Here is a 10,468-nt window from a genome sequence, read left to right on the forward strand (position 1 = left end):
TGTCTGGTATTGGCACTTGATAAGGCTTATAGATCTCAGACAGGTGATCAGTCTTCCAAGAGTGATGTGAGAATGCTAATTTATCATTTTACAGTAAGGTATATAATTTGCAAGTGGGCCAAAAGACTGATCCAGGATTTTTTTTCTCTTTTAAAAGAAAATGCATAGAAAGTAACTTTTTGCACATACTTACTCTCACTTTAAGAGCCCTGTAGCTATATTTTTCTTATAATGTTAAATAGAATGTTTATAAAAACATTTTAAGTAATTGAGGGAAAGCCCTGAAGCCCTGGCCAGTGTGACTCTGTTGGAGCATTGTTCCGTGCACCAGAAAGTGGTGGGTTCAATTTCCAGTCAGGGCACATACCTAGGACACCTGCAGGAGGCAACCAATCGATGTAGTTCTCACATCGATGTTTCTCTCTCTCTCTCTCTCTCTCTCTCTCTCTCTCTCTCTCCCCCTCTCCCCCCCCTCCCTCTCCCTCTCCCCCCTCTCTCCTCACCTCTCTCCCTTTCTCCCTCTCTCCCTCTCCCCCCTCTCTCCCTCCCTCCCTCCCCCTCCCTCCCCCTTCTTCTCCCCCACCCTGTCCCTTTCTCCTTCCCTCCCTCCTTAAAATCAATCACTCATTCAATAATAAAAAATAATAATAATTGAGGGAAAGTTACTTATTATAGCTCATCATCCTAACAAAATTGCTTTTTATTTATTATTAACATTATTTCAAAAATATTTGAATTTCTTTTTTTTTTTTTTTTTTTTTTTTTAATCAGAAGAGCAGAGATTTCTGAATTATTGTGTTTACACTGTATTTCTTTGGGCTCCTTTCAGAGCATGGAATACCTACATCGGTTGACTTTATAGGCTGTGATCCAGCTCATATGGTGACCTCTTTCAACACTGGTAGTACAGTAATTTATGATTTAGAAACATCACAGTCATTGGTGGTGCTTTCATCACAGATAGATTCTGGTAAGTTTTCATGGGTTTCTTTGAAACCTTAAAAAGGATTACTATACAATAAAGGGTGATTTTTAATTTTCATATTTTGACTATTTGAATTTAGGATGGAAAAATAGTTTCATTGTGTTATAGTTTAACTTATTTACATTATTTTTGTTTCCTCAAATTATGCTTAAAAGCTGGGTGGGCATTTGAGGACAATAGACTGAGTAAAGCAATGTAAAAGTGAAAGCAAGGGAAATAGTTTTAAATTTTTAATGGAAATACATATGGAAATAGAGAAAAATAATATAATGAGCCTCATGGACTCATCATGTGGCCTCAATAATTATGTATAAATGACCAATGTAAGTATAGGATGTGATGTGTGTTTTACGATTTATTTAAGTAGGAATCCAAATAAGACCCTGTATTCTGATTGGCTGATAGGTCTTTTAAGTCTCTTCATCTGTAGGTTCCCCCTCCGTCTCTTATTTCCCTTTCATTTTTTAAAGTTTATTTTATTTTAATTACGGTTTATATTCAATATTACTTTGTATTAGTTTCAGTGGTTAGACAATCATGTACATTACAAAGCTGTCCCCCCAATACTTCAAGTATCCACCTGGCACCATACATAGTTTTACAGTATTGACTATGTTTCCTATGCTGTATTTCCTTGCATTTTTTAATTGAAGAAATTGAGTAGTTTGCCTGTAGAGTTTTCCACAGTCTGGATTTTGCTAGTTGCATCCTTGAGGTATCATTTAACAAGCTCCTCTGTTCATTTTATTTTCTATAAATTGGTAATAGATCTAGAGGCTTATTCAGGTCCAGTGTTTTTATTTGTCTTCATTTTAAAGTTTTTAATGTTTTTGGCACGACTACTTCATAGTATATTGTGAACTTTTATCAGAAGTAAATATCGTCTAGTTAACTTTTTCTTATGTTTTCAGTCTTGATCGTTACTTAGGTCAGTTAATTCATTAATTGTTTAAAAATTATTTTCTAATTCTGTCATTCTCCATTTATTATCTAGAATACTTCTGTAAAAAGGAACATTTCTCAATAATTTGCCTTCTCTGGAGTTAGGTTATAAAGGAAAGACAAGATAAATTACTCATTTTTTCCCCCTTTATTTACCAGCTTTCACAATAATAATAATGAGGTGTTACCATTAGCATTCTCCATAGGTGATCAGAGAGTCTGTTGGGTGTTGTTTGTTTTTATTATCATTATAGTCTCAATTGGATATTAATGTATTTGATGTGTTTCAATCTATTGCAGGTAGTATTTTTATTGCTACTCAGATTATTTCATCTTTGGCCAATGGAAATTTATTCAAGTAGGCTCCTGAGTCCTTTTGACATGATCCTGGTAGTTGTTGATAGTTTTCCATTCTGATATGATGAGATGTTCTAGGGTCATCAGTTCATTTGTGCCCCAGATCTGAAATCAGCCATTTCTCTAAGGGGAGCCAATGGTTTCTCTTAGTGGAAAAAGGCATTTAGAGCCTACAAGTCTAGGTACTAGGCTATTTGGTTCATCCTCATGGTTTTCATGGCTCTTGAGTTGGTCATTGGTTTAGGCTTTTTCAGTGGTCAAAGCTACAAATACATTTAAAAAAAAAAAAGTTGATAAATTCATACAAATACTTCTAATTGAAACTCAGATTTATCTCATTGATTTTTATGTCTTTACCTCATTTTAACCATACCAAATCTCTTTGTTCTCAGCAAAATCATCATAATCTCTCATTTATCCCATAGTACACATACAGTCATCTCAATAATAATACCCAAACCACCACCAATAGTTTGATTACTGAAACTTAGGGATGGGCAGTCTATTATTATACTTTCAAATCACTTGAAATAGCTCATTTATTTGTGCTTCTACCACCAATTGGATATATAGTTAGGTTCATTTGTTTAACACTACTTTTGGTTTCTCGTGATTGCTTTTTTAAAAATCATTTTATAATTATGTAAAACATTTAAATACTCGAAATGTCTTTCCCAGTGCCTTTTCAACCTTAGTTTCTCTCTCCCTCTTACATAAGTAATTACACACACACACACACACACACACACACACTCTCACACACACACATATATATGGGGTTTTTTAGGTAATGTGTTTTAAGTTTAGTTAAGAGGTCTTATATACATGTGGAATGATTGATTTACTTAAAGCCTAATAATATTGATGATGTTTTCCCATTTGTTTTGATTCTTCTTTGTTCTCCTCCATTGCTAAACAAAAATTAGGAGCTTGTCAGTAAAGAAAATGTCTCATTCCTAAGAACATTGATTCTGGTTCTTTGGTTTTTTGTTAGTTAGTATGGGTAGGATGGGGATTGTTCCTTGCAAACGTCTTAATTATCACTTACGAATTTGTTTCCTTACATGCTTATAATTCTTTTATGGGCTGCTTATTAAAAGTAGTAATTATTATAAGTTTTTTAAAGAATTTTATACCACCTACATTGAAGTACTTACAATTTTTTCTAAACTTGAGCCTGGCACTTTCCATATTATAAGACATGATAACTTAAACATTTATTTTTTAAGAAATTATATCTCTCTGGAGCTCTAGTTTTATTTCTCAGACTGTTTAGTTTTATACCAAAGCTTGGTTTTTTATTTTTGGGTAGGAATAAGGAGGTCATCATCCAGCTTCTAACTAAAGGTTCGAATTTTAGTACATTATCTTTCTTTATTTTTCAGATTTACAATCCAATAATCACATTAACAGAGTAGTAAGTCATCCCACACTTCCTGTTACAATAACTGCTCATGAAGACAGACACATCAAATTTTTTGACAATAAAACGGGTAAGTGTCTTATTTTCAGTTGTATTAATAATTCTATGAATTTGAGGTGATCAAAAATGTGATTCTTTTATATAAGATATATTGACTTTTGGCCTCAAAATTGCCAAGTTAAACCATTTTAACTCAGATTTTTGCTTTAGTTATATAGCACACTCATATGTTGTTTTATTTATCCTTAAGTTTATAAATAATACCTTGCCTACCTATATGGTTTTTTCATGTCTTATTAGTTAAATATAAATCCTTCCATTTAAAATTATTTTATTCATATTCGGTTGTAATTTAGTATAGCAGAAGTGGTGTCTTTCTGGGGTTTGGCATTTCAAATATGTTCTTAAAATTATTTCTCAGTGGATGAAATGATATAGTAAATACTGTTTTATTGTCATCTTCCCTGTGTTTCTTATTGTCAGAAAACTGTTTATATAGAAGTCAAATCACATATTAATGTGGCCATAGGATTGTTTAAGGACCCTTGCTTCATCTGTAATTACCTGAATACTACATAAAATATTGTTTGCTTTCTTTCAGGAAAGGTCTTACAGCTAGAGAGGCTTCTTTGAAAGGAAGCTAACCCCAGGGGTACTGAGGGAATTCCAAATCAGAAACTTAAATTTCACTTGTAACATTATTGCAGGGCAACAAATTCTCAAGCAAGATAGCAAATTAAAAGGCAGATTTCTCTTTGAAGGTTATATAGGACATGGTCATATTTTTAATCTTTAGAGTCTTTCTTAAACCCTTTGTTCAAGCAACACTTCATATACAGATTCCTTTTAACTCAGTAGAACAGTTGAGAAAGTAATGGATATTCATAGGACTATATATTTCACAGGAAAGGCTATTCATATTCATGTGAATGTTCTCAATTTAACAACTTATTAACAGTTCTTTAAATGTTTTCTGAAACCTAAAGATCTTCCTCTGCTGCAAGAGCAGAGATAATTTCTTTACTGTATTTCTAAAAATACTTCTATTTTTATTAATTATTGCAGATTTAGATTTGTAAGGGAAAGTTCAGGAATTTTAGTAGTTGTATTAGAAGCAAAGTATGAGTCTCTAGAGCTGTTCACTGACAGAAATCAAGAAAAAGTGATAATAAAATTTCACTTAGCAAATAAGGAGCCTATAGCCTTTCAAATTATTTATAAATTTTACTAATTTATTTTATTTCTTTTAACTAGTCTAGTGCTTTATCTTTAGTGTGAAGAAATTGAAGCAGTAGCCTCCATCAGTGGAAAAATTCTTTTCAAGTCAACCTCTCACTCTCACTCACAGGCACACACACATACAACACTGAGTTAAAGTCATTGAATTTTTTTTTAATCTGAAACAGACATCAGTACTATGAATGGGTTCAATAAATATTTAAATTTTAACAACAGAAACATATTTAGCATTTTGTATTCTGCACTGCACTGACTACTGTCATTTATAAGATGGGGTTTCTGCTTTCTGGGGACTTTCTGTTGTCTGGGGAAAATAGGATGTATGTATGTATGTGTGCATGCCCAGGAGCTCTGCTAGATAAAGGAGTTTTCATAGAGTGAGGACTTGAGCTTTGCCTTGAAGCAGTGGTAAGATAAAATTTTTTAAGTGAAGGAAGTAGTAGGCAATTTCAGGTAAGGGTGTATTTTGATCAGAGGCGTGGTGGTAGAAACTTTGGCCAACAAGGGAGTTTTTTATAGGCAAAGCCAGAGAGGTAACTTTTGAGGAGGAAAACAGAGTCTATTGAGTACTTTTCAGAGCCACGCTAAGAAGAACGAATTTTTGTTTATGCTATGCACTGTGAAAGCCACTTAAAATATTTGAGCAGGGGTTTACAAAATTGGTTTAGAAAGATTATTTAAGTTGTATTATATGGTAGATCCTTGACTTTAAAGAATTTAAAATTTACAATTTCTATTATTTGTTCCAGATAGATCTTTGGGAGTCAAGATTTTTTAAATTTTGATAGAGGTACAAATTAGCGTTGCATACACTGTGCTGACACACTTAGCTAGTGAGTCTGAGAGAAGATGTAGTACAAATGAGGGGTGTGGTGGAGAAGTTGGAAGAAGATCCTGAATTGGTTGTGAACACATGCAGCATAATTTATTGATTCTCTGCCATATTCTTTGCACAGTTCTTCTCAATGCTTGTTAAACAAAACAAAGCTTCCTATCTTCTTGGAGCTTAACGGTATATTACTTACTGTAAGTGAGACATTGTTCTCTTTGATTTACACATTAACATGGTTACTCTTCTAATGACTGTTAGGTATATATAATACTATTATTTCCATTTTACAGTTAAAATAAAAGGCTTAAAAGAAGTTAAATAATTTGTGCAGTGTTACACAACAGAGGAAAATTGCAGGGTTGGGATTCAAATCCATGCAGTTTCCTTCTAGAGTCTGCATGTTTTACATTAGTCTGTTTCTTCTCCATTTCAGAGAGACCCACAATACTGATTGCCCAAGTCAAAGGGCTTAGGGGCCAGGGAGGAGAGAACAGGTGGCTGTTATAAGAGGAAAGAATTAATCTTGGTGGAGGAAGAGGCACAGGGCCAAGGTGAAATAGGTTAAATGTGAGAAATTACAAGTAAGTGTTACTGAAGGGGAGTGGTCAGAAGCTTTGTGACTTCTGTGGTTACCAGTGGAAGCCCAGCAGGCAGCCTTGGTTCAGCATGGCACCTCTCTATACATGTTTCAGTCTGAAGGGGGAGGGGGTCGCTCACATTTTGGAGTCACTATATGGAAAAGAAGGGTTGACTTTAAATTGACTTAACATATCAATAAAAGTTAGTTTAATGCAAAGGTAGGAGAATTGGAGTTAAACTTGGAAAATTTTCTCACCCTTAAAGAAATGGGTAGATCAGCTATTTATTTGAAAGAATTCTTTGGTTGAAGACACCTTAAATTTAGGACATACAGGGTTATTCTCAGGAGGGAAGTCAGAACTAGATTGTGAATTAAGAGTTACCATCATAGAACTGACATTTTAAAGTAAGCTAATGGTGCTTGTTACTTAACCCCTAATGTTTTGAGACTATTGTCCTTGGAGGCCAGCCATTTCACACTTAGGATTTTATTTGTTTGTTTTTAATAGGGATACTGAGAGGAATGGATTCTAGAATTGATAGATGAATTACTTTGGACTAGGCAATTAAAGATAAAGATAGTGTGTTGAATGATCTTTCTGTTAAAATAATCTCAAATTACTCTGTTAGTGTTAATGAAGAATAGACAAGTGTGGTTTAAAATGATGAGAAACTTTGTCTCCACTTGATAAGTGTTTTAGCATTGCCAGAAGGTGATAGGACTTTTTATGTTTTTCAGAGAAACTTTCGCACACTTGATTATGTTCTGGTTTTGTGTTCAGGTCAACAGCTATGGCCTCATGACAAATAACAAAAAGTAGATCTATGCCATGTTCTAGTGTGGAATGTCGTCAGGACTAGAAGCGTAGCAAATGGTTGTAACCAGAATTTGGAGAGGGCCTCCATGTCTCATTAGGAGCAGCCCAGGCATTCGAGTAATGCTCATTGCTGAATAAAAGGAGAGGAAAATTTAAAAGTACCAGTATTTGCTATTTTATTCCCGCCTTGGATAAATCAATTTATGGTGTTGCTTTCCATTCATCAAAAGCTTGTATTGCCATTACAGAGGCTGAGGCCCTTGCCTCAAAGTATTTGTGGAGCACAACTTTGTATTCACAACTTGTTTTTTAATTTCAACTTGAATCCTGTTTGCTTGCCAAATCTTCAGTTAAGGTATTCAATAAATTACATTTTCCAGAAGAGTGTTTTTGTTACTATCTGGGGAAATTTGGAATCATTTCTCAGATGCACTCCCATCCCCTCCTCTTTCTTGTTTCTAATATATAAAACGACTGACATTTCAAAAGATAAATGAATTTGATGATACTAGAATCATTAGGTAGGAATGTATTCTCTGGTGATTTATTTATCATTAAACCTGTATATAAAATAATCTTTACACCTCTCTTAATGAGAAAGATTTTTTTCTATTTTCATTTTAATGCCAGGTTCCGTAATTTTAAGTCTTTGATGCAACCCTATATTCATTATGTTTTCTACTGTCTACCAGATACTGTCAAATTCATGTAACACAAATGTCTTTATTAAAAGTACTGGGAAAGTTCTGCATTAGAATTAAAATTCTCTTTAAAATATTATAGTGGATGAACCTTGAAAACATTATACTAAGTGACAGAAGGCAGACACAAAAAGCCACATGTTATATGATTTATTTGTATGAAGCATCCAGAAATAGTCCAAGCTATAGAGAGAAAAAGTAGACTAATGGTTACCAGGGGCGTGGAAGAGAAGAGAAATGGGGAATGGCTGCTTAATGGGTATGGGGTTTCCTTTTGTAATGATGAAAATGTTCTGAACTAGATAATGGTGATGGTTGCACATCATTGAGAATGTTCTAAAAGCCACTTAATTGCACCCTCTCATATAGTTAAAAATGGTAACTTTTATGTTAGGTATGTTTTACCACAATAAAAAAAATGCCATAGTGATTATCTCTTTTATGTTCATGATATTTTATGATTTATAAAGTATCTATCAAGTTAGTAAATATTTGTGAAAACTTAATCATCTTTGTTATGTTTTATTTAGGTAAAATGATCCATTCTATGGTAGCTCATTTGGATGCTGTTACAAGTCTAGCAGTAGATCCTAATGGAATCTATTTGATGTCTGGAAGTAAGTCTGAATTTCCTGTACTGCACACAAACTTTATAAAAGAATTGTTACTCAATAACACTTTCTTTGTTCTTTTACAGGCCATGACTGTTCTATTAGATTGTGGAATTTGGACAGCAAGACATGTGTGCAAGAAATAACAGCACATAGAAAGAAATTAGATGAATCAATATATGATGTTGCTTTCCATCCATCAAAAGCATACATTGCTAGTGCAGGGGCTGATGCTCTCGCCAAAGTATTTGTGTGAATCAACAAATACTCGCATCATAACAACAGATTTGCTTGGACAGAAAGAGGGTCTGCATCACTGCCATCAGAAACAGTTACTGATAAGACACTACATGTGATCTGCCTGGTGAAGGCTATTTAGGGCAGGCATAAATTGGTGGAAATCACATCTTAATGTCAGGTTCATTAATTTAATTGTAATTACTGTATTTTGTGGGACAAAAAAAAAAAAGAACTCCAGTATTTGTGGCCTGTACTGGATACAAACTGAGCATATGTCTGTTTTTTAGATATCTTTAAGCCAATGTGGAGTCTGATCTTACAAAAGGACTTTTATTTTGGACTCTGTGTGCTGCCTTAGGGTTAGGGATGTGGTGCTCTTGTTGGGGGGAAGTGAGCTCCAAGAGTAGTTTTTTTTCATCTCTTAGTGATCTTCCGTTTATCAGTTGAATGCCACAGATTCCCTTTTAAACTTATTTTGCTTTAAAAAAAAAAAGAAGAAGAAAATTTAACTTAAAATATTTTAGCATTAGTTGCACAAAATGTTTGGATAAAATTCTAGTTTTTATAAGTCTTTTTTATATATTTAGCCTGTCACAACAGTGCTCAAGATTGTATTGAAATTTTTCTGCATTATACAACCCTAAAACACAGAGATCTCACTGACCCGCTGCCGTGTAACCACACTCTTTCTTTTGCCTAATACAGCTCAGCTAAGTCCTTCCATAAGATGCTAAATCACCTTCATCATCACATAATTGTCTTCATAAACCAAGGACTGTTAAGTGTACTAAAATGAAACAGTGGGGTTTTATACTCCAAATGAACTCTTAAAAAAAACAAAACTAACTAATCTTGGCATCCTATCACTATGTGATATTTTGTACATCTTACTGTATTTACAAGTTTATTTATCAAGGATTATCCATCTTGCTAATGGCTTATTATTTATTTCACTTTTTGTTCTTTATATCCTTTTATTAATGTGCTAAAGGAACCTGTATATCTATTTTGGAACTCTTTGAATAGTCTAAAATAGACTAAAAATGGAATATTTTATAGTTTAAGTTACATACCAAGGTGATTCTCCCCAGATACATATCTTGGTTTGCCATGATTCCAAACAAAACTGTCTTGTTTAAAAATATTTGGAGTAAAATATTATTTGCATTACAAATAGGATACAAAATAGTTGAATCAGGATACAGAAATCTGCTGTGTTTGGACTAGTTATCCCTATTTTATTTTTTCAAATGTGCTTAATTTTATGGTGTAACTAAAGATTTCGTTTGTGTAATGCATGATTAAGACAATAAAATATTTTTTCTAGTCTTCCAAAAACTTTTCTGATCAGTTTGCGAGTTTTGATGAGTTTTGTAAGGTTTTTGTTTTACAAACGATGAATCAGCAAATTTTTAAGATTGTACCACATAGCAAACGTACAGCTGTTGAAAAATAATGTATATAAAATGCAATATAATAAATATTAAATTGTGTACCTGTATGTTACTGTTGGCTACCTTATTTTGTGTTGAATAATAAAGTGCAATACTTTACTCTCCATCATTAAAACTAGGAAATGGAGATTATTTCCTCAGTGAGTCCTTCATTTTTGTTTACTGCTTATTGATATTCTAATAAGATTAGAACAGTTATCACTATTAAGAATGCCTTGCTAAGTATTTCATCCCATTTGGGGATAATAAAATCTTCTGTTGAAATAAGTTACATAATTCAAAAAGAA

The 10,468-nt window shown here is 33.3% G+C and overlaps 1 protein-coding gene across 2 annotated transcripts in view; it reads left to right on the top strand.

Annotated features, from left to right (window-relative positions):
• The window catches only part of STRN3 (striatin 3), a 96,189-nt gene extending 85,729 nt beyond the window's left edge, over positions 1-10,460 (top strand). Inside the window, exons 13-16 of one of the 2 annotated variants that reach the window (XM_081146122.1) lie at positions 830-970; positions 3,670-3,777; positions 8,407-8,493; positions 8,574-10,460. In XM_081146122.1, coding sequence (XP_081002248.1) covers positions 830-970; positions 3,670-3,777; positions 8,407-8,493; positions 8,574-8,743 — 506 coding nt within the window. In that variant the 3' untranslated portion in view covers positions 8,744-10,460. The remainder of the gene's footprint in view (positions 1-829; positions 971-3,669; positions 3,778-8,406; positions 8,494-8,573) is intronic. The other variant, XM_081146121.1, reaches the window with a different exon arrangement.
• Positions 10,461-10,468: the final 8 nt, after the last annotated feature.

Source organism: Miniopterus schreibersii, assembly GCF_964146895.1.
Source record: "Miniopterus schreibersii genome assembly, chromosome: 1".
NCBI classification, from domain to species: domain Eukaryota; kingdom Metazoa; phylum Chordata; class Mammalia; order Chiroptera; family Miniopteridae; genus Miniopterus; species Miniopterus schreibersii.